Below are 27,433 nucleotides of genomic sequence, written 5' to 3'. Positions count from 1 at the left end.
TTGACTTGACCCAAGTCAATGCTTGAAATGACTTGACTTGACTCGAGTCTCGGAAAGTAAGTTGACCAAGTCATTAAATCTTGGTTGTTAATTTATTGACCAAATGAATTACAGACATTTGATTTCATTGCGATTGATCAGTTAAAGGTATAGCCAATGACATGACTTGTTTTGACTTGCATTATATTTTAACTTGGCTTTACTTGACTTGATCCAATCAGTAATTAACTAATTACTATTACTACTAGTTAGCGTTTTGACTTTGGTCCTGATCGCTCGCTATCGGTCATGGAGTATATCTTATGAGCACCGCTACACTGCAAAGTTTACAGTCCAGTCAACACATAAAAACAAAGTATTTTAAGTTATGCTAGGCTAATCTTTCTTTTTGTTATAGAAGTCATGAATACTGTGTTCGACAATATTAAAAAAAATACATTTTCTGAAAAAAATGAGACACTGAAACAAGTGATTAAGTTGAGAAATGGATCATGATGAATCCCAACCACTTTTACTTGATGATAGAGATAACGATGCAGCCACTTCTGCCAGTTTTTTATCCATCGCAAACAGAAACCATCATTCTAAGCATTCTATACTTGACAATTCTGCAAAGCAGATTGAATTTAGTAATATTTTTGAAGAATACCAACTCGAAAGTGAACCTGACGTTGTTATGACTGTCTTTGTAGTAGCTTTTGATACTCACCATGGTAAGAAAATAAACTTATTAATTATTATTAGTAATAGTCAGTTGTTACTTCGATTTTGGTAAACTATCAAATATCTTCACTAGGTTAGCTTTAAATTGTTGTCAAGGCTACTGTTTTAATTTCATGCAGGTAATATCGTGGAATGGTCTGTTCCAAATGATGCTGAGTTGAAATCTGTTGAGTTTCAAGCAATGCCAAGTGGTGCACACAAAGTTGACTCAGACTTCATGTAAGAAATTTAATTTAAATTGAAATAAAGTATGCTATGAATTATATTGTTATTTATATATTAATAATACCATTATATGATAAAGTAGATAGAAATTATTGAAATTTAAAGTTTTTGTTGAAGTATATAATTAACATATTTTCATTTCAATTTCTAATGATGATGATAGTCACCTAGTAAAATAATTTGAAGATTAGACCAAATTTTACTTACAATTTATATAACTTGATATTGCACATGTGTCCTATTTTCTAAATGACTCAAGAATTTTCTTCCTACGATAGATATTTCCGAATTAATGATATGTTCGGTTTGAGTTGCTTCGAAAAAATCCGAGTTGATTCAATAGAAGAAAGAGGAGCAAGGATGAAATCTGTTGGAATTATTTCGCCTTCTTATACGTCATTATTCAAACATATGCAGTTTCTGGAGCTGCAAGTCAGGTTGGTTTTACATGTTTTAAAAGCCATATTATTAGTACTTCAGTAAGTAAGTGATATAGCCAAGGTCAAGCTGTATGATGTGAAATAATTACCTAATTCATTAACTTTTATAGGCACCAGTTGCAAACTCCAGGCAGATATGAACAACTGTTAGAATTCTATAAGGATAGATGTGGTGTCTTACCTCCCCTTTGTAATCAACCTTCAAGCGATTTTATCATTCGACGAAACCAACATCATGTTCGTTTCCCACAAATGAAGGTAACTTATATATCAATACGCTTCCAGGTTCGGGAAATCCTGCGTAATTGTTGGAACTGCAGATGCAATTTGTCAGCTGGTTATGGCAAAAGAAAAACGGTCACCTTTTCAAGCAAACACAGAAAATGTTGGATTTTTATATTTAATACACTTTAATATAAATGGTTACTGTCATTTGTGTATAAAGTTCAGATTTTTCTTTGATATTAGGGCTTCGAATTTAGTCGTTAGCCGGATGGGAGCATGTTACCATGAGCCAATGCATTACCAAAATTTTTTCTCCAAACTCTCCTACATGTATAGTTTTGGCATATAATTAACAAAAGTTTCAGTCGCTAAGAGCTTTTAGCTGCTAGCAGCTATAAGTCGGCTAAATTTTGATAGCCCTTGCTTGATATAAGTGCAACTTGGTGGGAAGGATCTATGATCCCCTTCACCTAAGATAATACATAATTACTTTTTTAGTTTTGAACTTGGTTCATAGATTGTAATTGTGAACATGTTTCAGTATAAAAAAATTCTATTAAAGCCTTAGCAATAAAGTTAGTTGACCAGAAATATTGCTCAAAGCATCTGCTTTGTTTAATTCTTGTTTAATCTGTTTATCTACTTATCTTTTATGCTGGGTTACTGGCTTATCTGCTCGGTTACAGCCCAAGTGACATCATAGCAGCTTTCGCAAATTATAAAAAAGTAAAATGCATAAAAATATATAGTTTTTGGGTTCTGCGTATTTAATTTATGTTTGCTTTATTATTGTTTTTTAACAGATTACACATCCAGCCGGTTGCTTTTCTCAGTTTATTCAATTTTTCGGTGAAAACATTTTTGTTTTGTGGAAACTCATGCTCTTACAAAAAAGAATTTTGTTTTTTTCACCACCTCCGATTGGAGTTGTTTGCTACAGAGGTTGGTTAATAATTTATGCTGCTATTTATCTTTTGTCTGTAAACACTATTTGTTTTTGGTTTCATGATTATCTTCAACAGTGTTTTCCAGTTTGTATTGTTGCTCATTTTAACTTAGATTTACTAGCCTACTTAGTCTTTGCATGAATATACCTAAAACATAATTAAGCCATTGGCACAATTGCACAATTAAAAATCATTCAAAAATACACAAAGAGATTGTTTCTACTGGAAGACTTTTGGGGTTAAGGAAAACTATGCACCTTAATCGAGAGCGATTGTGTAATGTTCGTAAGTTTACTCTGGCACAAGGTCTCACTGAGTTATGACATTTTCCTCTGCCAAGGCACTCACTGTTAGTGGCGAAATTAGTCCAAATATAGTGTTAAAACAGGGACTTTTGTTTCCATTCCATTTGTCACAATTAATGATATTTGATGGATATGTTTGTATTCTTGCTGCATGCTGAAAACTATTCAGTTCCATCCTAAGTACATGGGTGATATTTGGTGAGCCCCGTTTGTCTTTGCATTTGAAGTTTATCTTGAAACTGTAATAGCAACATTGATTTTCAAACATAAAAAGTTAATCGTTGTAGAAGTTGTATTTATGCTTACCGTATTTACTTGATTGTAAGCCGCCCTTGATTGTAAGCCGCATGCGATAGTGTTAAAAATTTAATGTAAGCCGCCCTTGAATTTAAGCCGCAAACTTAATGAAAAAAAAACTTGTTGCGCCCTGTTTCTCGATTTGAGTGCTTTTCTGCAAAATTTACAGCCTCAATTTTAACTTCGCAGAATACGCTCGTCTTTTACCCATTCTTAAACAATTTCTTAAAAACACTGCAGTACTCTCCAAATTTACTGGTATGTTAATTAAGTACCGTACCATAAATAAAACTGACAACTCCTTTTTTTCTTTCGAATGCATGTCATAAATGCATGTGACAATTTAAAATGCACGTCACAACTTCACAATTGTCGGTATCAGACAACGCAGTACCGCAAAACATCTATGGCAAAGTCGACAAGGAAAAAGGCAAAAAGAAAAAATGTAAGCCGCCTTTGATTGTAAGCCGCCCTTGAATTTAAGCCGCAAACATGATGAAAAAAAAACTTTGTAAGCCGCGGCTTACAATCAAGTAAATACGGTATTTATATCAAACTACACAATAGCCTGTACTGCATGTACAGGATATGGTGCACATGCATACTTAAAAGATTCCCACAAACGTTTTGGTATTATGATTTCAAAGATGGAAAACGCTGCTTTAATAAAACTACTACATAGTAATAGAACTGCAACAACAATTACTAGCATCTTTGCTCCTTATGTCAGCATCTATTTGTTTGTTCAGCATTTTAGAGGCTTTCTGTTTTTTCTTGTTATATTTCAATGCTGCCCGCTGCCTTTTTTGACTGAAAAATCAATTTGGTATTTACCAAAATGGCAACATCTATAGGAGTGAAGGGTGATAGTGATAACACCCAACTTGAGAAACACTGTTTATGGTAGAGCACCGATATATGTCTGTGGCTATTTAGTGATGTGTGTCAGTTACTGGATTTCTTTAATGGCATTTTTATTTACACTTTGCAGTATACTGTGCTTGCTGCCTGGGAAGAGTAACGTTGGCTGGGTTCAATAATAAATGTGCTGTGCCTTATTTCTATGTAAATATCGCTGACATTGACCAGCTGGAATCTGAGATGACTTACGTAGCCTGTGAGTAGTTTAAATTATAAGCCTGTTTTAGTCGAAATCGAATCTACTAGAAGTGTTTACTTCTTGACATACTTTTTAAATTTCTGCATGTAAGTAAATTTAAACATGTTTGTAGCACACTTTGTACACAATCGTATCATGTATATATTACATAAATGTACTGCTTTACTTTACTCACTGAGTATTTGGGTCTAATGGAGTGCATTTGTCACATATTTTTTCATGGAAATATATCTATAAACAATAATGTCGGGATGGCACATGAACACCTTAGAGTTTGTCTATTTAGTATATATTATTAGTAGTGTTGAATGATATTACAATATTTGACTGATTTTCAAACAAATTATATTTTAAAATTTTTTGATTGTTGCAAAGGCACCACAGAGAAAATATTTCAAGAGAAAAAAGGTCTTTATGATGTGTATGTTGATAACCAACTTGTTCAGGTTGTTGATAACAGATATCATAACCTGCTTCGTGTAACAAAAGTAGATCGTGAAAATTATCGAAACTTGCAAAACCATAGGTATGTAGTATGGAAATAGTTTCTTAATTTTAAATGAAACCTCACACTCCTATAGGAACACACACATTTTGTAGTTAATGTACTGATAACAATTTTTGACTACATCATTGTTGCTGTTTCATTCCTTTGCAATGTTCACTGCGTGGTTTCTGACATAACAACTTCAACATGTTTTAATGTGAATTTAGAAAAGATTTACTCCACCAAAAGGGACTTGGAAACTCAGAGCTTCCCTCCGAAGAACAATTTTATCAGTCGTACGTATTCCAATAGCTTGTTATCTCTTAAACCATTGGTACCAACTATCGTACCATCACTCACATTTTTCATATCTATTACAGTTTTTTTACCCGTCAAAACAATCAGTTATTTCGTACCTTGATCGAAACGTCAACGTCACCGGATCGTACGTTGACCGAGGAACATATCCGAGCTATGGGTCTAGATCCCGTTGGGGATCGACACTTTATCATGGACTTACTCGAACTCTACGCTATAGACGTGATGTTGGTTGCTGATAATCCTTGTTGTCCAGTATAAAATATGTTTTGGTGCTCAGTTCAAAACTCGTTTATATTTTAGACGTTTTTTGTTGTCTTTTTATTGACACGGATGAAGGTTTGAGAATCGACAAGTGTAATCATGCCCCGAAATACTGTGCTATATGTTATGTATGTATTCATGTGATGATTACGGCAGAGTTGTAACAGTATGTGTTGTTTTATATACGTTCAATGAATTTATTCCTGTTGATTTAAACATTGTGCAATTGATGCGGCGTTAGTTAACAAAACCTGTACTGTACCTACTACTATCTTTTAGTAAATCATGTATTCTAGCTGAGCGTGTTAGAAATACACATTATGAGGCAGTGTCATTTCCAGCACTTAACTTGATCGAGTTGTTTTATAAAGATTACTGACATTTTTGATCATCAATACCCTTTAGAATTTTGCCAAGTTAATTCCTTTCTTCAGTTTGTAATGGAGCCGATTTCTTCATTTTTGCGCTTGTGAACTTCCATGAAAGAAATTTGTTTTACTTTTAATATCGTGCTATGGCTTAAATCATCTGAATTAAAATTTGCACTGAATTGTTTGCAGCAATAAGGGAAACACTAACAGGGGTTTTCAAATGATTTCTGCCATGATCCACCACAACCAAACCTGACAACATGATGATCCACTAAATACGAATAGTAAATATATTGGACATGCTTTAATTTTTAATATGCTTTATTCATGAAAATGTACCCTACAACATAATAATAACTTTGTAAAAGTCAAAAGTGAAGTGTGCTACAGAATGGCAGCCTCATACTTTTTTTCTGTTCAATATTCAATGCTTTCTTGCCTTTGTGTTTCTAATTGAACAAATATCTGCGTATCGACCAACAAGCAATGTCTGCGTATTGACAGCCACGTGTTAACCCTGTCCTAACCGGGCTCGCGACTTTACTATTTTAACTAGGTTGTGGCCGACCCTGCACACACATTTTCAATCGTTAATTACTTGAAAACAATACGTCGTAAACTGATCAGATTTTTACATGTTAGTAGCAAAAACATCTGGCTTCCTGTATATATCATAATTGTAAAACTAAAGAAAGAACATTTAGTGTAAATTAAGTATTTCTGCAAGTGATACATTTCTAGAAGTTTTTCTTGTTTCGCCGCGGCCCCCCGCTGTGCAGAAAACCAGCTGACCGCGCAAAGAGAAGACAAGAGAATAGTTAGTCGAGTTAGTGAAGCGTAAATGAGTAAACGAAAACGATGCGCTTCAATGCTGAGAAGGAGCAAAATTATGCTATTATAAATTCAAAAAATTAATTTCAACACTGACAATTAGTATCCACATGAAAATACTGTAAAAAGTTTTTTTTTAAGGCTACATTTGAAGATCCACGCAAAAAGTTGAAAAGATCCGGATCGCGATCCGCCATTTGAACAACCCCGCACTAGCACGTCTTCCACGGATTTTGTGGTTAGCATAAGCAAAATAAACACATTCAACTGCCAACAAACAGTAGTCCATACCAAGGCTTTCGCTAGGTTAGCCACACCCCCACATCTATGTTTTTGAAAAGGAGTTAGCTGTAGGCGATCGGCCTATACGTACATTTTGTATGTGAGAGCATGAGTTCCTTGAGATGCTTATGAATTTAAAGTCTACCGTACGTTGCACTTTCATTGCTCAAGCATAATATCAAATCGAAGTGACTATTTCACCGTATGTAGGCCTAGGGTCACGCAGCCTGTTGTTCAAGATAAGCGATTAGGCTAGGAGATTTGGTATGCAACAAGTTAAATTTAGCTATGCAATGTTTTATTGGAGTTAGATTTAGATTAAAAGGTCGATTTAGGTTACTATGTTATAAAATTTAAGTTAGGTTAACAAGAAACTGTGACAAATAGCTTCGAACGCACCATTTTTTCATGTGAAATAGAGGCAGCTCATGAAATTTTGTTGAAGAACTAGCAGTAGCCTAAATCCTAGGCAGTAGGTTAAATCCGTTTATTAGAAAATGGACAAATAACACTGTGCTTCGTTTGAAAATTTTTTTTCATAGGTCAAAGATGTTTTAACTGTTTCTGAATTGATTTTTTGCGCTGAACTCAAAAATGCAACCAGTTTTTTTCAATCAGGTCAAGTTTTTTTTCTATCACATATTTAATTATGCTAGCTTTGGTCATTATTGTGCACAAAGAAACTAATTTCTGGGGTAGCGTAATTGGTCATGCATGTTGTCAATTTTCGCAAGATGGTATTTTTATTTGAATGTAAGGTTTTTGCAATGACAGCCATTTTAAATACTAAAAAAATATAATGACACAGTTGAAATAAAGGCACTTACAACTAACCAAGAAAGCTTCCTAACGCATAATTTTGTTCAACGGCGCTCAACTTAAAAGTAGAAGTTAATATGTTACACTATAGACACGTAAACACTTCACATCACAAATGTGTTTTAAATGTGAAATACTTGCCAACATCAATGTGTGAAATAAAAATGAAGTGTTCGAAATAGCTTAACACAGAAAGCGTTGTGCGGCACATGATGATATTACGACGTTAAATGCAATAACAATATAAATACAAATGATTTATGCTGACAAAAAGTGTCGCTTCAAAGATTTTCTTCTATGTGTGGTATTGGGAAGATCTCTTTTTAAGCACCAACAGTAATCTGCAAGCATGTTTACATCCCAGTATCCTTGGTACCTTTCTTCCATATGGCGAAGGTCTTGGTGGAATCTCTCTCCCTGTTCTTCGCTGTAGTCACCACAGTTGTCAGGAAAGTAATCTAAATGCGAACTCAGAAAGTGCATTTTTACAGACATCCGGGCTCCAAGGGATTGAAAACTTTCAAGCAGCTCTTTAACCTGTGCTTCATAATCAGGGCTTCTATGCTTTCCAAGGAAGTTTGAAATTACTGCTCGAAATCCTGTCCATGCTCTTTTTTCTACTGCACTCATGTGTGCAGTAAAACCTTCGTCTTTCATCAGCTCACGGATCTGTGGCCCATCAAAGACTCCTGCTCGTAGCTTCGCTTCAGAGATACGGGGAAATTTCATTTGTAAGAACTTGAAGGTTGGGCCATCCTTATCAAGTGCTTTGGTATAGTTTTTCATGAGACCAAGTTTAATGTGGAGAGGTGGCAAATAAATATTTTGTGGATCAACTAAGTAAGCAAATTTGACATTTTTAAAACCAGGTGTAAAACTTGTTCTGGGTGGCCAGCTAATTTGTGTGTAGTGGCGATCATCAGCCCTCGAGTCCCACAGACACAAAAAACATGGATGTTTAGTGTAACCGGCCTGTAACCCAAGAAGTATTGAAATCATTTTTAAGTCTCCACATATTTTCCATTTGTGTTGGCTATACTGAAGAGATTTCAAAAGGAATTTCATGTCTTCATAGCATTCAGTGAGCTTCACTGAATGTCCAACAGGAACAGAACCAATCTTATTGCCATTGTGTAGTAATACTACCTTCAAACTCTTTACAGATGAGTCCAAAAACAATCGCCATTCTGCCGAACTGTAGACTATGCCCAAAGCTAATATTAATCCTGAAACATCTTGACAGTATACTAGGGAATGGTCTTCGTCATAATTGAAATATTTTCTAAACTCTTTATCTCTATACCGATACCAGAAATATGTGGTGCATGGAGCTAGCAAGTTGTTCTCACGTAGTCGTGATCCTAGGAGCTGAGCGGATTCTTTGGTGAGATTTAAATCTCGTGTTAGGTCATTCAGCTCAGGCTGTGTAAGAGGCTTCGGTTGGCTTGTACTTTGCTCTGCATCCCATGTGTCTTGTTCACTTGCTTTGCTCTCTGCAGATGAAGAACACTCCATTTCACTTATTTCTCCAGGTGGTTCTGGAACAGGAATACCAGGGCCATGTGGTACTGGTTTCATGGCTGAAGAAACATCAGGGTACTTCACATGTTGTTTGTTCTTCCGGTTTATTCCTAAAATGAAAAAGAACACTTTTACTCTTAAATCAAGCAATTAATGAAAATGCCTCCATACAGTGCAAGTATCAGCATACCTTGTAAGTTGGTCATGCAAAAATAACAATCAGTGACATGGTCTTTTCCTTCTCTCCATACCATAGGAATACCAAAAGGAAGGCTCTTTATTTTCTTTAGGCTCCATAATCTCAAGTTTTCAACGCAGGCTTTACAACATATGTGCGGAGCAAATGCCTTGTCCTGATCGCCTAGTTTTACTCCAAAATACGCATAATATGCTTTCTTAACAAACTGCGTAATTTTTGCTTGGCGACTGCGCAGGGTGACCTTGCCACATATGTAACAGAACCTGTCTGGATCGTTTTTGCACTTTCTCATTGTACAGTACTGTAAAAACAAATCATCTAAACTGCACACTAAACTAGCCTGTAAAAACAAGTTCAGAAGTTTAACTTTTCAAGCACCAGGTGCATTCGTTATGTTCTTCTCATTGTGATGTCACTCAAGTTTCATCAAAACTTAATTCAAAAGCTAAATCATTTTTATGACACCACAAATCTCAATCGCAAACGCTGAAAGCTGAAGTTGTCAAAAATTTCAAATGCAATTTGCAAAAAAACTAGACCTGATTGAAGAAAACGGATAACAGTTTTGGATTCAGCATCAAAAAGTACACTAAGAACCGTCAATACTTTAGTAACCTAAAAATTAACGCAGCACAGTGTAATATAAGGTTTGAAAGTGCCTAACTAAGCTGCAGTCTTTCCCTTTATAAAACGCACGAACCGCCACTGAGTGTCCTGATGAACCCATGCCCCAGTTGAACGCTACTTGCTGTTTGTTACCTGTGTGCATAATTTCTAATTCGATACAAAACATTTCGTTCCTCAAGCAAGCGTCATTGACACACTGTGGTTTGTCTGTATGGCGTCACAATCTTCGAATGTATTTCCGTAAACCCCAAATTTGCAGCATAGTTTTGATGATAATAATTACTAAAACCAATAACTTTTTCGAAAACTACCTACACAAGTCAACGCAATTGATAGCGTAACCTATACATATGGTTTTGCATCAATAGATCGCGAACGTAAGCGGTCAGTGAAAAATGCCTTCCGCCTAAGCATGCATAGTGTGTATCACAGCATTTGTAAGAAGGGTTTAGCTAACGTTTTCTTAAATGTTAGTATATTACACAAACAAAAATTTATTTTATGTGGTAAACACAAACGTGGTAAACACAAAGGGCACTTGTAAACTGGCAATCGAAAGCTTGTATTCTGTTCAACAACTCCGGTCGTTCTTTGTTTTGTAAGCGCGTTTGAATCTTTCCATAAACTTGATTTTAGCAAACACTTGGCGCGATAACTTCCTGATTGATTGCTTGCACGATCATGTTTTGGTAAACAAAGTCATCGCAGAAAATCTGCTTACTAGGTTTACCGCAGTTTGGTAAAGTGTATTGTTTTTTCCGGTCATAATAGTCTTCCGCTTATGACCTAAAATAACGCAACCTATAAAAACGATTAAACAAAGAAGGACCGATTACGTTTAAATATTGAAATGAATTAAAACAAAGGTTTTACATAAGTTTGGGTACTACAAAGCAATGCTTTATTAAGCACCCAATATTCAGAATTTAATATTTTCACATACTATGATCAGAGGTTGTGAAAGTATAGGTATCGACTCACTTCCACTCTGTAGATTTATGGACCGATTTACATCGCTATTTCTAGTTTAACGATATGTTTATTCACTGATTCACAGTTTCGTCGGTTTATTAGGTTAGATTTGCAAGTGAAAAACCTCTGTGAAGATATGCTTTTGTATGGATCACTGGCTCTCCTGTTGCTGAGAATTTCAGTCTGTGAGTATCACGCTTGTTCGTCTATATCACGGATGTAGTGGAGTAGGAACGGCGTTGCCACACTTTATTCTTTTGGGAAGTACTGTTGAAAATGGCTATTTTTAGGAGTTCCCACATTTGGCCACTATTTGAAAAAATGTGCGTTCCCACATTTCGTTTTTTTTAGCACTGCATCCCTGGCCTAATTACCCCTACATACAGTATATTTGAGGTAAAGGTCTTTGCATATACTCCGTCGTTTTGTTTTTTTAGCTATATAGGACTTTAAGTATGGTGAGAACGTCTTTACTTACTGCCGGCTGACACCGTTGTCTACGTATGAAGGCAAGGCTGTAGCGTTTTTATAATAAACAGTATAATAAAATGAACTAATATAATAAAAAATAAATAAAAATAAAATAGGCATAATAAACTCCTGAACAACATCCTTGTATCATACGACAATTAGTTCGTTGGATCAAGTAAAAAAACGTGAAGTGCTTTGCTTGCGTTATACCTTTCGATAGGAATGAAACCGACTGAAAAAGATTTATAATCATTTAAAACGTTTTATTGTAGTACTTTTATATTTTTTATCATCACCACAAAGTAAAAACCATTTCAAAGCTTTCGAAAACCTTCCTTCCATTATTACAAACGTATGCTATGACTAAGTTACTCTAGCTAGAACAGCAAAACAAAATTTTCTAAACACGGCGTTCTAATCATAAACATAACGTATCTGATCATGATGTAACACAGTATTGTAATATTCGTGTCATATCAGAACGCATGTAAGAGCTTTGTACTCTTTTTCTGAATAATAAAAGTGAGAACTGATAAATGCGTATTTTTGCCTAACTCAAACTTCTAAGTTAGACTACCATTTCAAACCTTTCCTTAGTGACATTAAATTGTAATATGAAAAGTCTGTATTCGTTTTCCTTTGTTTATCTAAAAACTGGTGCTATATGCACAGTTCTCTTTATAGTATAGCACAAACTAAAAGTCATGCTAACGGTCAGTAGTCCGAACAGGGCTAGCATGAACTACCTAGTACTAGTATCACTACTTCCTTTGCACATATCTCACTAGGGGCCGTGCTAAAAAGTAGTCTACATTTTTACGTTTGTTGGTAAGCAACAAGTTATGAGCTCAATACACATTGATGCCAATTTTACATCATAATGACATTTCTGAGGTTAACATCACTCCGCCTATTATATAACTGAGATAGCTGAATAAAAATTCATGCCACTAGCTCGATTATATACAGTCGTCTCACAACCAAAGTTCATGCTACTAGCGAAAACTGGACATACGACCCTTAAGGATTTACAAATTTGCTTAACAATAGGAACAATTATACCATAATGAAGAAAAATAAAGAACTGTGACATCGCAGGTATGAAAAGAAAAAAACCTTGCTCAGACTAAAGTTAAGAAAACTAATTGATGCAAGCGCAAAGATGATGGAAACGTCTTAAGATTTTTAAGTTTTCCTTAAAAACTTTTTTATAATTTACTCCTGTTTTTATTACAGCTTTCTAAACACCACTTTGAGTTGGAGTGGATGTAGAAACATCACTTTGCGAATAAATTATCTATAATAGTTTTATCTTTTAAAGAGTTAAGGGCTCCCCAAAACTTTTACCAACTATTACTGGAACGCTCTATTTCGTGTAAAATTCTTTTAGTACTGTTATAACGCAATTTATTTCATTCAATCTATAGAGGTCTCCATATGGAAGGTGATTTTTTACGAGTTAAGCACGTAAAGTTTGGTGCTGATATTTTTTTGAAATGCATGAAAACCTCGATTGATGATACTTTAATATGGGAAATAAAAAGTTCCCCACAAATTTGTTTTTCAAACATTAACTACATACATACCTAACAAATTTGCAAATCGACATGTAATGCTTATTTAAAAAACCGTTTGAATAATGTTTTTCACATCGATAATTTGTGGTAAAGTTTTCAAGGAATTTTGCAGGTGATTCACACCCTGTAATTACCTGCACAACAACTGCCCGTGATGCGAGATTTACTTCGCTAATTAGTTTTAAAGTGACCTGTCCATCTGGATGTGTCGATTCCAGTGGATCTTTGTGGGGAAGTATTGTTTATACTCACGATTCATCCATATGTAGAGCTGCCATACATGATGGAAGATTGAACGGTGAGCATAATGTCGTAATTGAATTGCGAAATAATTCTTTTTTAAAGAAATCGATCCACATTTGTGTTAGAAACAATACAAAATATCATAATCTCAAAACTTTCTTTATTTAATATATAGATTCAGGTGGTGAAATTACAGTCTACAAGCAACCAGGTCAATCATCTAATACTGGTGTGGAGAGAAACTCAGTTACAAGTTCATCCTATGGGTCTTGGGGATCATCTTTCAGTTTTAGGCAAACAATTCCAGGTAAAAAATAAGTTTGTGAAAAAATGGAAAAAACAATGTAGTTATAAGTAAAATAAAACAACTCCTGAAATCAATGGGTTGTAAAAATAATTATTACACGACAAATGTTTACTGATGTTAATTAAACATGCCTTTCCAAAAATATCAACTAATAACACAAGTGTCATTTTGCAATTAGCCTTCTGTGATACAACAATAAGTCGCTTTTACTTTCTAAATGAAACAACTGTTAAACGAATGTTTTTATTTGCGAAGATCGTTCCCTTACCTGCACAACAACTGCCCGTGATGCGAGATTTACTTCTCAAAATAGTTTTGAAGTGACCTGTCCATCTGGCTGTGTTGAATCCGATGGAAATATTTGGGGAAGTGCTGTTTATACTCACGATTCATCCATATGTAGAGCTGCCATTCACGATGGACGGCTGACTGGTAAACTGTTTTAACCTTTATTACTCAAGCATTATGAAATGAAACTCATTAACTTTCAGATATAACTGTAATTACCAAAAACTAATATTTTTCTTTCAATGTTTTTTTTTGGGGGGCTAGGACTAGGGGGTGGGGGAATTTGATGAATACCTCGAAAGATTAATTTTAAAAGAGTTGTTATTATTTCTATCCTATAATCGAAATGAAAGCTTGCAGTTCATGATGCAAAGCTGTCCATTGAAAAATTTAATTTCGCATTTACAAATGTTATTGCATCTTCAACGTATAATTAATCATTTAGTCTTTGGACAGTAATTTTAATATTAACTTAATGGTAAATGAAGCTTTCCTAAATTCTCATGCATTTTTTGTTAACGGCTATCTTTTAATCCAGATAATGGTGGAGATCTCACAGTCTTCAGACAACCAGGTCAATCATCTTATACCGGTATTGAGAGAAACTCAATAACAAGTTCATCGTATGGAGCTTGGGATTCATCTTTCACTTTTACATCAGAAATCCCTAATGGTAAATCTAATGGTATATACGAAGTAGTTCCTGTGTCAAAACTTGGAAACTACAAATCTTATATCAACCAAAATGTAATATTTGTTTTAAGCAGCTGAAAACGTTTCAATAATATTTAATTATCCACATTTGCCAAGTTAGCAGTTGCGCTCTTAACAGCATGCAATTTAAGTTTTTGATCAAAGTAGTCTTCATAAACAACAACAAAATTGTTTCAATAATCAACCTCTTTTTAAGGTGAAAAAAGAATTTTCAACTTTTTTGGTGTATGTTTTAATCGTTTTACACAAATTCACGGTATAAACAGAATTATGTTGCACAGGATTTTCAATTATCTGCACAACAACTGCCCGTGATGCGAGGTTTACTTCCGAAACTAGTTTTAAAGTGACCTGTCCATTTGATTGTGTTGATTCTAATGGAAATGTTTGGGGAAATGTTGTTTATACTCACGATTCATCCATATGCAGAGCTGCTATACATGATGGAAGATTGAACGGTGAGCATAACGTCATAATTGAATTGCAAATTATTCTTTTCTAAAGAAATCGATCCCCATTTGTGTTAGAAACAAGACAAAATATCATAATCTTATGACTTTCTTTACTTAATATATAGACTCAGGTGGTGAAATTACAGTCTACAAACAACCAGGTCAATCATCTTATACAGGTGTGGAGAGAAACTCAGTTACAAGTTCATCCTATGGGTCTTGGGGATCATCTTTCAGTTTTAGGCAAACAATTCCAGGTAAAAAATAGATTTTTGAAAAAATGGTTCAAACAACATGGTTATACATAAAAAAAGCAACATCTGAAATCAATGGGTTGTAAAAATAATTATTATACGACAAATGTTTACTGATGTTAAAAAAACTTGTCTTTCAAAAAATATCAAAGAATAAAATAAGTATCATTTTGCAATTAGCCTTCTGTGATACTACAATAAGTTGCTTTTACTTTCTAAATGAAACAACTGTTAAACGAATGTTTTTACTTTTGAAGATCGTTCCCTTACCTGCACAACAACTGCCCGTGATGCGAGATTTACTTCTCAAAATAGTTTTGAAGTGACCTGTCCATCTGGCTGTGTTGAATCCAATGGAAATATTTGGGGAAGTGCTGTTTATACTCACGATTCATCCATATGTAGAGCTGCCATTCACGATGGAAGGCTGACTGGTAAACTGTTTTAACTTTTATTACCCCAGCATTATGAAATAAAACTTATAAACTTTCAGATATAACTGTAATTACAAAAAACTAAATTATTTTAATGTTTTTATTTTGGGGGGGGTGGTGGGGGACTTCAATGAATACCTCGAAAGATTAATTTTGGAAAGTTTGTTACTATTTGTATCTGATAATCGAAATGAAAGCTTGCCGTTCATGATGCAAAGCTGTCCATTGAAAAATTTAATTTCGCTTTTACAAATGTTATTGCATCTTCAACGTATAATCGTTTAGTCTTTGGACAGTAATTTTAATATTAACTTAATGGTAAATGAAGCTTTCCTAAATTCTCATGCATTTTTTGTTAACGGCTATCTTTTAATCCAGATAATGGTGGAGATCTCACAGTCTTCAGACAACCAGGTCAATCATCTTATACCGGTATTGAGAGAAACTCAATAACAAGTTCATCATATGGAGCTTGGGATTCATCTTTCACGTTTACATCAGAAATCCCTAATGGTAAATCTAATGGTATATACGAAGTAGTTCCTGTGTCAAAACTTGGAAACTACAAATCTAATATCAACCAAAATGTAATATTTGTTTTAAGCAGCTTAAAACGTTTCAATAATATTTAATTATCCACATTTGCCAAGTTAGCAGTTGCGCTCTTAACAGCATGCAATTTAAGTTTTTGATCAAAGTAGTCTTCATAAACAACAACAAAATTGTTACAATAATCAACCTCTTTTTAAGGTGAAAAAAGAATTTTCAACTTTTTTGGTGTTTGTTTTAATCGTTTTACACAAATTTACGGTATAAACAGAATTATGTTGCACAGGATTTTCAATTATCTGCACAACAACTGCCCGTGATGCGAGGTTTACTTCCGAAACTAGTTTTAAAGTGACCTGTCCATCTGATTGTGTTGATTCTAATGGAAATGTTTGGGGAAGTATTGTTTATACTCACGATTCGTCCATATGTAGAGCTGCTATACATGATGGAAGATTGAACGGTGAGCATAACGTCATAATTGAATTGCAAATTATTCTTTTCTAAAGAAATCGATCCACATTTGTGTTAGAAACAATACAAAATATCATAATCTGATAACTTTCTTTATTTAATATATAGATACAGGTGGTGAAGTTACAGTCTACAAGCAACCAGGTCAATCATCTTATACAGGTGTGGAGAGAAACTCAGTTACAAGTTCATCCTATGGGTCTTGGGGTTCATCTTTCAGTTTTAGGCAAACAATTCCAGGTAAAGAAAATGAGTTTGTGAAGAAAAGTATAAAACAACGTAGTTTTAAACAAAATAAAACAACTTCTGAAACCAATTGGTTGTAAAAATAATTATTATACGACAAATGTTTACTGATGTTAATTAAACATGTCTTTCAAAAAATATCAACTAATAAAATAAGTATCATTTTGCAAGTAGCCTTCTGTGATACAACAATAAGTCGCTTTTACTTTCTAAATGAAACAACTGTTAAACGAATGTTTTTACTTTCGAAGATCGTTCCATTACCTGCACAACAACTGCCCGTGATGCGAGATTTACTTCTCAAAATAGTTTTGAAGTGACCTGTTCATCTGGCTGTGTTGAATCCAATGGAAATATTTGGGGAAGTGCTGTTTATACTCACGATTCATCCATATGTAGAGCTGCCATTCACGATGGAAGGCTGACTGGTAAACTGTTTTAACTTTTATTACCCCAGCATTATGAAATAAAATTCATTAACTTTCAGATATAACTGTAATTACCAAAAACTAATATTTTTCTTTCAATGTTTTTTTTTGGGGGGCTAGGAATAGAGGGTGGGGAAATTTGATGAATACCTCGAAAGATTAATTTTAAAAGAGTTGTTATTATTTCTATCCTATAATCGAAATGAAAGCTTGCAGTTCATGATGCAAAGCTGTCCATTGAAAAATTTAATTTCGCATTTGCTAACGTTATTGCATCTTCAACGTATAATCATTTAGTCTTTGGACAGTAATTTTAATATAAACTTAATGGTAAATGAAGCTTTCCTAAATTCTCATGCATTTTTAGTTAACGGCTATCTTTTAATCCAGATAATGGTGGAGTTCTCACAGTCTTCAGACAATCAGGTCAATCATCTTATACCGGTATTGAGAGAAACTCAATAACAAGTTCATCATATGTAGCTTGGGATTCATCTTTCACGTTTACATCAGAAATCCCTAATGGTAAATCTAATGGTATATACCAAGTAGTTCCTGTGTCAAAACTTGGAAACTACAAATCTTATATCAACCAAAATGTAATATTTGTTTTAAGCAGCTGAAAACGTTTCAATAATATTTAATTATCCACATTTGCCAAGTTAACAGTTGCGCTCTTAACAGCATGCAATTTAAGTTTTTGAACAAAGTAGTCTTCATAAACAATAACAAAATTGTTACAATAATCAACCTCTTTTTAAGGTGAAAAAAGAATTTTCAACTTTTTTGGTGTTTGTTTTAATCGTTTTACACAAATTCACGGTATGAACGGAATTATGTTGCACAGGTTTTTCAATTATCTGCACAACAACTGCCCGTGATGCGAGGTTCACTTCGCTAACCAGTTTTGAAGTGACCTGTCCATCTGTTTGTGTCGAGTCCAGTGGATCTTTGTGGGGAAATGTTGTTTATACTCACGATTCATCCATATGTAGAGCTGCTATACATGATGGAAGATTGAACGGTGAGCATAATGCCGTAATTGAATTGCGAAATTATTTTTTTCCAAAGAAATCGATCCACATTTGTGTTAGAAACAAGATAAAATATCATAATCTCATAACTTTCTTTATTTAATATATAGATTCAGGTGGTGAAATTACAGTGTACAAGCAACCAGGTCAATCATCTTATACAGGTGTGGAGAGAAACTCAGTTACAAGTTCATCCTATGGGTCTTGGGGTTCATCTTTCAGTTTTAGGCAAACAATTCCAGGTAAAGAAAATGAGTTTGTGAAGAAAAGTATAAAACAACGTAGTTTTAAACAAAATAAAACAACTTCTGAAACCGATTGGTTGTAAAAATAATTATTGAACGACAAATGTTTACTGATGTTAATTAAACATGTCTTTCTAAAAATATCAACTAATAAAATAAGTATCATTTTGCAATTAGCCTTCTGTGATACAACAATAAGTCGCTTTTACTTTCTAAATGAAACAACTGTTAAAGGAATGTTTTTACTTTCGAAGATCGTTCCATTACCTGCACAACAACTGCCCGTGATGCGAGATTTACTTCTCAAAATAGTTTTGAAGTGACTTGTCCATCTGGCTGTGTTGAATCCAATGGAAATATTTGGGGAAGTGCTGTTTATACTCACGATTCATCCATATGTAGAGCTGCCATTCACGATGGAAGGCTGACTGGTAAACTATTTTAACTTTTATTGTTCAAGCATTATGAAATAAAACTTATAAACTTTCTGATATAACTGTAATTACAAAAAAACTAATTTTTTTCTTTGATTTTTTTTGAGGGGGGGTGGGGGACTTCAATGAATACCTCGAAAGATTAATTTTTGGAAAATTTGTTACTATTTGTATCTGATAATCGAAATGAAAGCTTGCCGTTCATGATGCAAAGCTGTCCATTGAAAAATTTAATTTCGCATTTACAAATGTTATTGCATCTTCAACGTATAATCATTTAGTCTTTGGACAGTAATTTTAATATTAAATTAATGGTAAATGAAGCTTTTCTAAATTCTCATGCATTTTTAGTTAACGGCTATCTTTTAATCCAGATAATGGTGGAGATCTCACAGTCTTCAGACAACCAGGTCAATCATCTTATACCGGTATTGAGAGAAACTCAATAACAAGTTCATCATATGGAGCTTGGGATTCATCTTTCACGTTTACATCAGAAATCCCTAATGGTAAATCTAATGGTATATACCAAGTAGTTCCTGTGTCAAAACTTGGAAACTACAAATCTTATATCAACCAAAATGTAATATTTGTTTTAAGCAGCTGAAAACGTTTCATTAATATTTAATTATCCACATTTTCCAAGTTAACAGTTGCGCTCTTAACAGCATGCAATTTAAGTTTTTGACCAAAGTAGTCTTCATAAACAACAACAAAATTGTTACAATAATCAACCTCTTTTTAAGGTGAAAAAAGAATTTTCAACTTTTTTGGTGTTTGTTTTAATCGTTTTACACAAATTCACGGTATGAACGGAATTATGTTGCACAGGTTTTTCAATTATCTGCACAACAACTGCCCGTGATGCGAGGTTCACTTCGCTAACCAGTTTTGAAGTGACCTGTCCATCTGTTTGTGTCGAGTCCAGTGGATCTTTGTGGGGAAATGTTGTTTATACTCACGATTCATCCATATGTAGAGCTGCTATACATGATGGAAGATTGAACGGTGAGCATAATGCCGTAATTGAATTGCGAAATTATTTTTTTCCAAAGAAATCGATCCACATTTGTGTTAGAAACAAGATAAAATATCATAATCTCATAACTTTCTTTATTTAATATATAGATTCAGGTGGTGAAATTACAGTGTACAAGCAACCAGGTCAATCATCTTATACAGGTGTGGAGAGAAACTCAGTTACAAGTTCATCCTATGGGTCTTGGGGTTCATCTTTCAGTTTTAGGCAAACAATTCCAGGTAAAGAAAATGAGTTTGTGAAGAAAAGTATAAAACAACGTAGTTTTAAACAAAATAAAACAACTTCTGAAACCGATTGGTTGTAAAAATAATTATTGAACGACAAATGTTTACTGATGTTAATTAAACATGTCTTTCTAAAAATATCAACTAATAAAATAAGTATCATTTTGCAATTAGCCTTCTGTGATACAACAATAAGTCGCTTTTACTTTCTAAATGAAACAACTGTTAAAGGAATGTTTTTACTTTCGAAGATCGTTCCATTACCTGCACAACAACTGCCCGTGATGCGAGATTTACTTCTCAAAATAGTTTTGAAGTGACTTGTCCATCTGGCTGTGTTGAATCCAATGGAAATATTTGGGGAAGTGCTGTTTATACTCACGATTCATCCATATGTAGAGCTGCCATTCACGATGGAAGGCTGACTGGTAAACTATTTTAACTTTTATTGTTCAAGCATTATGAAATAAAACTTATAAACTTTCTGATATAACTGTAATTACAAAAAAACTAATTTTTTTCTTTGATTTTTTTTTAGGGGGGGTGGGGGACTTCAATGAATACCTCGAAAGATTAATTTTTGGAAAATTTGTTACTATTTGTATCTGATAATCGAAATGAAAGCTTGCCGTTCATGATGCAAAGCTGTCCATTGAAAAATTTAATTTCGCATTTACAAATGTTATTGCATCTTCAACGTATAATCATTTAGTCTTTGGACAGTAATTTTAATATTAAATTAATGGTAAATGAAGCTTTTCTAAATTCTCATGCATTTTTAGTTAACGGCTATCTTTTAATCCAGATAATGGTGGAGATCTCACAGTCTTCAGACAACCAGGTCAATCATCTTATACCGGTATTGAGAGAAACTCAATAACAAGTTCATCATATGGAGCTTGGGATTCATCTTTCACGTTTACATCAGAAATCCCTAATGGTAAATCTAATGGTATATACCAAGTAGTTCCTGTGTCAAAACTTGGAAACTACAAATCTTATATCAACCAAAATGTAATATTTGTTTTAAGCAGCTGAAAACGTTTCATTAATATTTAATTATCCACATTTTCCAAGTTAACAGTTGCGCTCTTAACAGCATGCAATTTAAGTTTTTGACCAAAGTAGTCTTCATAAACAACAACAAAATTGTTACAATAATCAACCTCTTTTTAAGGTGAAAAAAGAATTTTCAACTTTTTTGGTGTTTGTTTTAATCGTTTTACACAAATTCACGGTATGAACGGAATTATGTTGCACAGGTTTTTCAATTATCTGCACAACAACTGCCCGTGATGCGAGGTTCACTTCGCTAACCAGTTTTGAAGTGACCTGTCCACCTGGTTGTGTCGAGTCCAGTGGATCTTTGTGGGGAAGTATTGTTTATACTCACGATTCATCCATATGTAGAGCTGCTATACATGATGGAAGATTGAACGGTGAGCATAATGTCGTAATTGAATTGCGAAATAATTCTTTTCTAAAGAAATCGATCCACATTTGTGTTAGAAACAAGACAAAATATCATAATCTGATAACTTTCTTTATTTAATATATAGATTCAGGTGGTGAAATTACAGTCTACAAGCAACCAGGTCAATCATCTTATGCAGGTGTGGAGAGAAACTCAGTTACAAGTTCATCCTATGGGTCTTGGGAATCATCTTTCAGTTTTAAGCAAACAATTCCAGGTAAAGAAAATAAGTTGTGAAAAAATGGATAAAACAATGTAGTTATAATTAAAATAAACGCAACATCTGAAACCACTGCTTTGTTATTATAGCGATGTTATGTTACTGTTAGCTGATTTTAAAAATCATCCTTTTTTCCGAACATTGTTTTCTATTAAGTTTATTATTTAAACGTTGAAAGTGTTTGATGTCTACGCACACTCTTATGCAGCGACATCAGCCCAGGCAAATGCAGTCACGTGTAGTTCGAACGCACGGGATAGCAGATTTGCTTCAGAAACAGTAAGTTTTGAAGTTTTCTGTCCTTCCGGATGTCTTTCGTCAAGCGCTGCTGTTTGGGGAACTGGGGTTTATACCGATGATTCTGCGATTTGCCGCGCTGCAATTCACCTTGGTGCAATAACTAGTGAGTAATATATCGCGGACCTAGCGGTACACCTTCACCAGATAAACACCACTCAAGCAATAACAAATTAGAATAGGAACTAGTGGCTAATTTTAAATTTATGGATCATTCTGAGTGTTTGGGCATTGTAAGTATTCTTTCGTAATTAAAATATTTGCCAAAATCTTTGTGAGAATCGGTGTTTCGGAATTTAGATAATTTCAGCGTTGAGCTTAAGCATAGCACCACAATTGTTATGCAAAAAATGTTTCAAATGTAGGAAAGAGTTTTTTATAGTTTCTTCATAATGTCGTCGTGCTCGCAAATGTCATGTAATTAGGTTGCCTTTTTACTTTGGAAAATTGGAGCTCCTCCTTATCAAATATTTTTGTGCAGCATAGTAATCCTGCTTTTAAATTTATTATACTTACCCTAGATTCCGGCGGAAAAGTTGTGGTCTACGTGAAGCAAGGCCAGAAGTCGTATACTGGCAGCATAAAGAACGGCATAACAAGTCGCTCTTACGGTTCATGGCTCCGGTCGTTTATACTAGGCTAAAAGCTTTCCTGACGACACGGTGGACAAAAACAAAAACAATGCAGTTAATTTTTTTCGAAGTATATTTGATCATTTTCAGCCATATGTTGTATGAAAGCACGTGTTTTTGCTTTGTTGTGTGTAAACGTTCACAATTACTTTCAGAATTTTTTGAAGATGAAAATTCGAAGCGCTGTTTAAGCATATAATATAATCACAGGAATTAATAAAATAATAAAAAAGTTAAAAGTAAAAAAATAGTTTGTTGTATTGTAATTTACGAATGATTGTGTACATTATTCATCTACTTATCTATATAATTATCTATATACCATCGCCAGTTATTACGCATGAAACCTCATTTTTTCGTATTTGGAGATATAAAATAAAGTATAAATGTGATGCAATGGAATGTTATTGGCTTTGCAAGCGGTAGAAGTCTGCTTATGTTGTAACAGTTTTATTTACAAAGCACAGTAGCGGATTAAGGGGTTGGCTGACTGGGTGAGTTGAAGCTAGGGTTGCCAAACGTCTTTGACTACGAAGGAGTGTCTTTGAATTTGGTATCAAAAGTAGCCATGTCCTTGATCTTAGAAAATCATGTCATTGTCCTTGAGTATATTGTTTTTTAAAAAGCGTCCTATATATTAATTATGAAAACATTTTTTTGGTAGTACAGATGAACAGAAAGTACAAAGCTTGCAATCAGCAGCAGTTTTTCACCTTTTTTGTACTTTTAGAGCTTTCATTAAAAACTAACACTTGGTGAATGACTTTGGTGCAACGGCTCATCTTTAATGAAGCAATCGGTACTTGGCATAAACACCCGCGTATCGTGCATCAATGGCACATCGACAGGTAATGTAAAATTGTCTTTTAGTAAATGCGGTTGAATACCTATCGCTATATATTTTTTCTTCATAAGCATTTGCCGCACCAATATAATTCAATAGTATTTATTGTGTGCAAGTTGTAAAAAACCAGTATTCTCTCGACGTCAAAACTTTCTTGAAAAAAATTCAAGTGATCTGGCAACCCTATAGTTGAAGCACAAGGACGTATAACAAAAGAAATGACTTAATTCTGGTGTTAAATAGAGTTCGTCTCAGCCTGTTCAGTGTTCATTGCAAGAAAATTAACGTTTGGCATTTTCTTATACTATTTGTCTGTTTCTTGAAATTGCTGCGTCACTATCTCCATATCATCCACTCAGTTAGGTGAACAGTGAACACATTCAAAAGCTCTTCGCATAAAATCTTAGGCCGTCATAAATCGGTGAAGTTACATTGAAGTTTCACGCTTTAACTTAGATTAATTCTGGAGCTATTGCCGTTAACAGTATAATATTAAGTCATTTGAATAATATATGGCTTTCTTAAACAAAAAATGCTTCCATATTCCTGCCTGTAAATAAAATCTTCTGTCGTTCAAATTCACATCAGTCGTCACCAACATCATGACGAATCAGTTTTACTGTTTTAACCTTTTAAGGATTGCTTTTACGGTCATTTTAAAGATGCAATAGGCTGAAGCAGTGCACGTACAGTAAAGGTCATGGTCTGAAGGCTGTGGCCAATAGAAGTTTACAGGGTTCATTCCGAAGTAAGTTAGCCTGCAAGAAAACATACAGTCTTTAACACTAGAACGACCGCGCTTTTAAACTACCTAGAACAACCAAGTGCGTCAATTGACGCATAATACACATAAAATACAAATCGTTCATTTATTTAGTAAGAAAAACATCTTTGAAGTACAGCCTTCTCTGCCTTTTCTCGTAAATGTCCACTGCTTTCGAGCACGTGCTACTTTCCAATAAACTCGCTGAATGAGCCCGAATTTCTTCAGTGAATTATGACGCCGGACAGAGATTTTCCCAATGTTAATGTGACCTCAGCATGCTCAATTATACCTCGGTAGGCCTAAACGTACATTTTGTATGAGAGAGCATGAATAGTTCTTGGTGACGCATATGTGCTTAAATTTTGTTGTACTTTTCATTGTTCATTGTTTCAGTGCTCAAACACAATAAAAAATTTGTTGAATGTCTAGCAGTGACAATTGTCAGCATTTTCAAACCGTTTATTTAAAAATGGACAAGTGATATAAGGTTTGAAAGTGCCCAACTAAGCTGCAGCCCTTTCAAAAATGAAACTCACGAGCCGTCACTGCTGCTGACTTCCAACTTAAAAAAATAACTAATGACAATTTGACGAGCAAACTAAATGTACATTTAATTTTTCACATTGTTGGGGAATTAAAAAAATGTGTTTTTTGCTTGCCTATACAAAATTAGCAACAACATTTGCAACTATTCCAATGTCCGTGTGATCGATAGATTAAATTGATCTACGACTAAATTTGGAGGGAATAGGCGTTTTTGTGACAAATTTTCACTAGAAGCATTTCGACGATTTGGATAAAATTTATTACGTGACGAGAGATTGTTGGTTAAAATTTAAGTAAGTATAACGTAATATCAAACCACTTAGTATTACCGACACACCGATGGATTTTACCAAAAGGGTACCCGGGCTCAAGTTTAGCCATGGCCCCCACACGGTCTTAATGCCGTAGCGGTATATGTTTGTTGCTGGTACGGATGTGCCGAATAAAAGAAATCTCATTATTCCACACATACATCGCCTTTTTGTCTCAAGAATCTAAATCTTGTTGACTGGTTAGGGTCGAAAGCTTTATGATGCATAGACTCAGTGTTTTTTTAAAGGTGTTTTGGGGGACCGAAACGGTCCCCCAAATTTCTCCAGCGGTTTCCCAAAATTTGGACTTGCAACTTACTACTACTATTTTTTGGTATTTAAATGAAACACTTGCGGTCTCTTAAAACTACTTAGCGGTCACCCAAACCAAACCTTAAAAAAGAACCTGCATAGACTTATAAAAACCAAAGCGAAATGTTTAGGCTGCCACTATTTCATCGGAAAAATCGTGCGTTCAAAGCTATTTTTCAGAGTTTCATGTTAAACTAAATTCAATGTTATAGAACATAGTAACCTAGACCTACCTTCTACTCTAAATCTAACTCCAATAAAACCTTAAATAGCCAAAGTCAACTTTTTCAAAAAGCACACCTTTTTACATCTCATAACATCACCTTCTATCTTAACAAAAGGCTACGTTACCTATTTACGGTGAAATAGTCACAACCAAATGTTTATGTTTCCGGTTGTGTCATTGGCCGTAAATAGTTGCCAGAACTTTTGTTAATTTCAAATAAAGAAAGTTATTATCGATATCCAAATGTTTCTTAACTCGACATATTCCTGTACTGCAAGTTATCTTAAGGTTTAAAAACGCGAAATTTTGTTGACCTGTGATTATTTAAAATTATAATTTTCGAATAATACCGCTCATTTCTGCAGTTGCTTTACTGTATGTTGTTTTGCATTTAAACAACATTGCCTTGAAATTAACGTTCCCAAATTTAGTAACACTACGTTTGCATTGAAATTTATTATCGTTTGTTAAATAAATCAGAATTTTCAATGAAATAGCTTAACATAAATTTTTTCAATGAGAAAGCAAACCAAGGCAAGCCAGCATTCCTGTTCTTGGGTATGCAAAAAGTTGATTTTAGCTATTTAACATTTTATTAAAGTTAGACTTAGGTTAGGTCTATGTTACATCTTATAAGATTTAAGTTAGGTTAACAAAACACTATGAAAACAGCTTCGAACGCACAATATTTCCCGTGAAATAATGGCAGCCTTCCCTTTATTATTGGTTTAAGAACTTCAACTGTTACTGCACATTAGAGGAATTACTTGTCAATACAATTTTTTCATTGCTTCTTCGTCAATTCGAAGCAACTTATATTTACATTATTTGACGACATAACTTAAACCTTTAATAAACCAAGAAGTTTATTTGCTAATTGTGATATGTTGCTCAGCACTCTGCTCTGGAGTGAGGAAGATGTCGTGTCACCAAATTTCGAACTTTGTGATTCTGTGTGTAATAACCATGCTGAAAGGCGTGTTAATCCAGTACTGCACTTTGATATGTTTTTAGATGTATATTTAGATGTATTCTGAGATGTGTTTTTATAATATTAAGATGTATTCCATTCAGAGTGTTGAGGTCATCCTTGTACACGATATGTGATTGCGTGTTTGGTATTAATATAATTTATCGATATGCCACTTGTGAATCTTTCTATTGATTTTAGTAAGTTTTCTACACACGTACACGGTTTACGGTTTATCTACAACTCTCCTCGAGGCATGTTATGCTGCCCGCAATTTCTAATCTCACACCTTAATTATAGTTGATTACGCTGTGGTTTTGTGGACAAGAGTTTTACTTTTTATTCTACGTTTTGTTCTCTGTAAGATGGACTGGTCTTTGTATTGGTGAAAAATGAGAAACGTTATTTTTATTGCGCATCAGTGAAGAAATTTTAAAATTATTAAA

At 34.2% G+C, this 27,433-nt stretch overlaps 3 protein-coding genes across 4 annotated transcripts; 2 read left to right on the top strand and 1 right to left on the bottom strand.

Annotated features, from left to right (window-relative positions):
• The first annotated feature begins 401 nt into the window (after positions 1-401).
• Positions 402-5,901, top strand: LOC143451319 (DENN domain-containing protein 11-like). Its single transcript, XM_076951776.1, has 9 exons — positions 402-713; positions 843-942; positions 1,227-1,385; positions 1,499-1,646; positions 2,417-2,555; positions 4,154-4,279; positions 4,658-4,808; positions 4,997-5,065; positions 5,150-5,901. Exons 1-9 carry the CDS (start codon positions 485-487, stop codon positions 5,346-5,348), a joined length of 1,320 nt encoding a protein of 439 aa, XP_076807891.1. The 5' UTR covers positions 402-484; the 3' UTR covers positions 5,349-5,901.
• A 1,660-nt stretch (positions 5,902-7,561) lies between these two features.
• LOC143451318 (uncharacterized) lies at positions 7,562-10,015 on the bottom strand. The gene is made up of 2 exons (XM_076951775.1): positions 9,366-10,015; positions 7,562-9,285 (listed from the first exon to the last, which is right to left on the bottom strand). The coding sequence occupies exons 1-2, from the start codon at positions 9,664-9,666 to the stop codon at positions 7,913-7,915; spliced, it is 1,674 nt and encodes a 557-aa protein (XP_076807890.1). The 5' UTR covers positions 9,667-10,015; the 3' UTR covers positions 7,562-7,912.
• A 1,003-nt stretch (positions 10,016-11,018) lies between these two features.
• LOC143451316 (uncharacterized) lies at positions 11,019-23,404 on the top strand. Of its 2 annotated transcripts, XM_076951773.1 has the most exons (25): positions 11,019-11,158; positions 13,134-13,319; positions 13,440-13,571; positions 13,827-14,003; positions 14,398-14,532; positions 14,855-15,031; positions 15,151-15,282; positions 15,537-15,713; positions 16,092-16,226; positions 16,549-16,725; positions 16,845-16,976; positions 17,234-17,410; positions 17,801-17,935; positions 18,258-18,434; positions 18,555-18,686; positions 18,944-19,120; positions 19,498-19,632; positions 19,955-20,131; positions 20,252-20,383; positions 20,641-20,817; positions 21,195-21,329; positions 21,652-21,828; positions 21,949-22,080; positions 22,292-22,486; positions 22,902-23,404. In XM_076951773.1, exons 1-25 carry the CDS (start codon positions 11,110-11,112, stop codon positions 23,021-23,023), a joined length of 3,789 nt encoding a protein of 1,262 aa, XP_076807888.1. In that variant the 5' UTR covers positions 11,019-11,109; the 3' UTR covers positions 23,024-23,404. The 2 variants fall into 2 exon arrangements, with proteins under 2 accessions (XP_076807888.1, XP_076807889.1); XM_076951774.1 differs by lacking the exons at positions 21,195-21,329; positions 21,652-21,828; positions 21,949-22,080; positions 22,292-22,486; positions 22,902-23,404 and adding an exon at positions 20,928-21,188.
• The last annotated feature ends 4,029 nt before the right edge of the window (positions 23,405-27,433 follow it).

This window comes from Clavelina lepadiformis, chromosome 4, assembly GCF_947623445.1.
Source record: "Clavelina lepadiformis chromosome 4, kaClaLepa1.1, whole genome shotgun sequence".
In the NCBI taxonomy this organism is placed as follows: domain Eukaryota; kingdom Metazoa; phylum Chordata; class Ascidiacea; order Aplousobranchia; family Clavelinidae; genus Clavelina; species Clavelina lepadiformis.
This window is presented reverse-complemented; position numbering and strand designations above follow the sequence as displayed.

Excerpts from the sequence above, each read along its gene's own strand:
- LOC143451316 (XM_076951773.1), top strand. The coding sequence starts at position 11,110 with ATGCTTTTGTATGGATCACTGGCTCTCCTGTTGCTGAGAATTTCAGTC. Across the intron at positions 13,572-13,826 it reads TTTTAGGCAAACAATTCCAG|ATCGTTCCCTTACCTGCACA; the intron begins GTAAAAAATAAG and ends TTATTTGCGAAG. Across the intron at positions 14,004-14,397 it reads TCACGATGGACGGCTGACTG|ATAATGGTGGAGATCTCACA; the intron begins GTAAACTGTTTT and ends CTTTTAATCCAG.
- LOC143451318 (XM_076951775.1), bottom strand. The coding sequence starts at position 9,666 with ATGAGAAAGTGCAAAAACGATCCAGACAGGTTCTGTTACATATGTGGC. Across the intron at positions 9,286-9,365 it reads TTGCATGACCAACTTACAAG|GAATAAACCGGAAGAACAAA; the intron begins GTATGCTGATAC and ends TTTTCATTTTAG.
- LOC143451319 (XM_076951776.1), top strand. The coding sequence starts at position 485 with ATGGATCATGATGAATCCCAACCACTTTTACTTGATGATAGAGATAAC. Across the intron at positions 943-1,226 it reads AAAGTTGACTCAGACTTCAT|ATATTTCCGAATTAATGATA; the intron begins GTAAGAAATTTA and ends TTCCTACGATAG. Across the intron at positions 4,280-4,657 it reads TGAGATGACTTACGTAGCCT|GCACCACAGAGAAAATATTT; the intron begins GTGAGTAGTTTA and ends ATTGTTGCAAAG.